The following is a 610-nucleotide window of genomic DNA, read 5'->3' on the forward strand; positions in this document are numbered from 1 at the left end:
CTCACATCACATGATTCCCTACTTACGTAAATGGACCCGTGTGGGAATTCGATGTTTTCCTTAAGGACGGCCACCCCGTTGACGTAGACTACCCCATCGTACACGTTGAACCTGACCTTCGAGCCGTCCAGGGTGAGGAAGACGGCGTCGTCTGTGACCTGGGGGGGGAGCTGACCTCGCAGGGGCACGAGGTGAAAGGACATGTCGTCCCCGCGAGCCAGCTGGCGGAGGCTGTCGCGGGACAGACGGGAGAAGGCAGATTCAGACGGAGCCAGGACCATGAAGGGGCCGTTTTCTGTGACCAGAGAGGGAGGGACTTACGTGAAATATTAGCCCTTGTTCAGGAGAAAACGTGTAAGATATTACAGAAATCAGACATTTTGTACAGTCGGGTTATATGCTGTTTAGAACATTTAATAACATAATACCGTACAGTACAACGTGTTTACCAAAACAGAAGCACACAATACCGAACAGGAATGCGAAGTATCAATCTACTTCCTTAGCTTTATCAAAACACATCCATTCTCACCCCACTCTCTGCACCTCAACCAAACTCAAGCACCACAACCAAACGCCCTTTTCAACTCACAGTGAAAACCCTCCCACT

General features: G+C 50.2%; 1 protein-coding gene across 1 annotated transcript in view; it reads right to left on the reverse strand.

The window, feature by feature from the left end:
* The window catches only part of LOC119591335, a 28,847-nt gene that overhangs the window by 5,583 nt on the left and 22,654 nt on the right, over positions 1 to 610 (reverse strand). The window contains exon 4 of the mRNA XM_037940065.1: positions 27 to 295. Within this exon, the coding sequence (XP_037795993.1) occupies positions 27 to 295 (269 nt within the window). The remainder of the gene's footprint in view (positions 1 to 26; positions 296 to 610) is intronic.

Source organism: Penaeus monodon, chromosome 28, assembly GCF_015228065.2.
Source record: "Penaeus monodon isolate SGIC_2016 chromosome 28, NSTDA_Pmon_1, whole genome shotgun sequence".
Lineage (NCBI taxonomy): Eukaryota > Metazoa > Arthropoda > Malacostraca > Decapoda > Penaeidae > Penaeus > Penaeus monodon.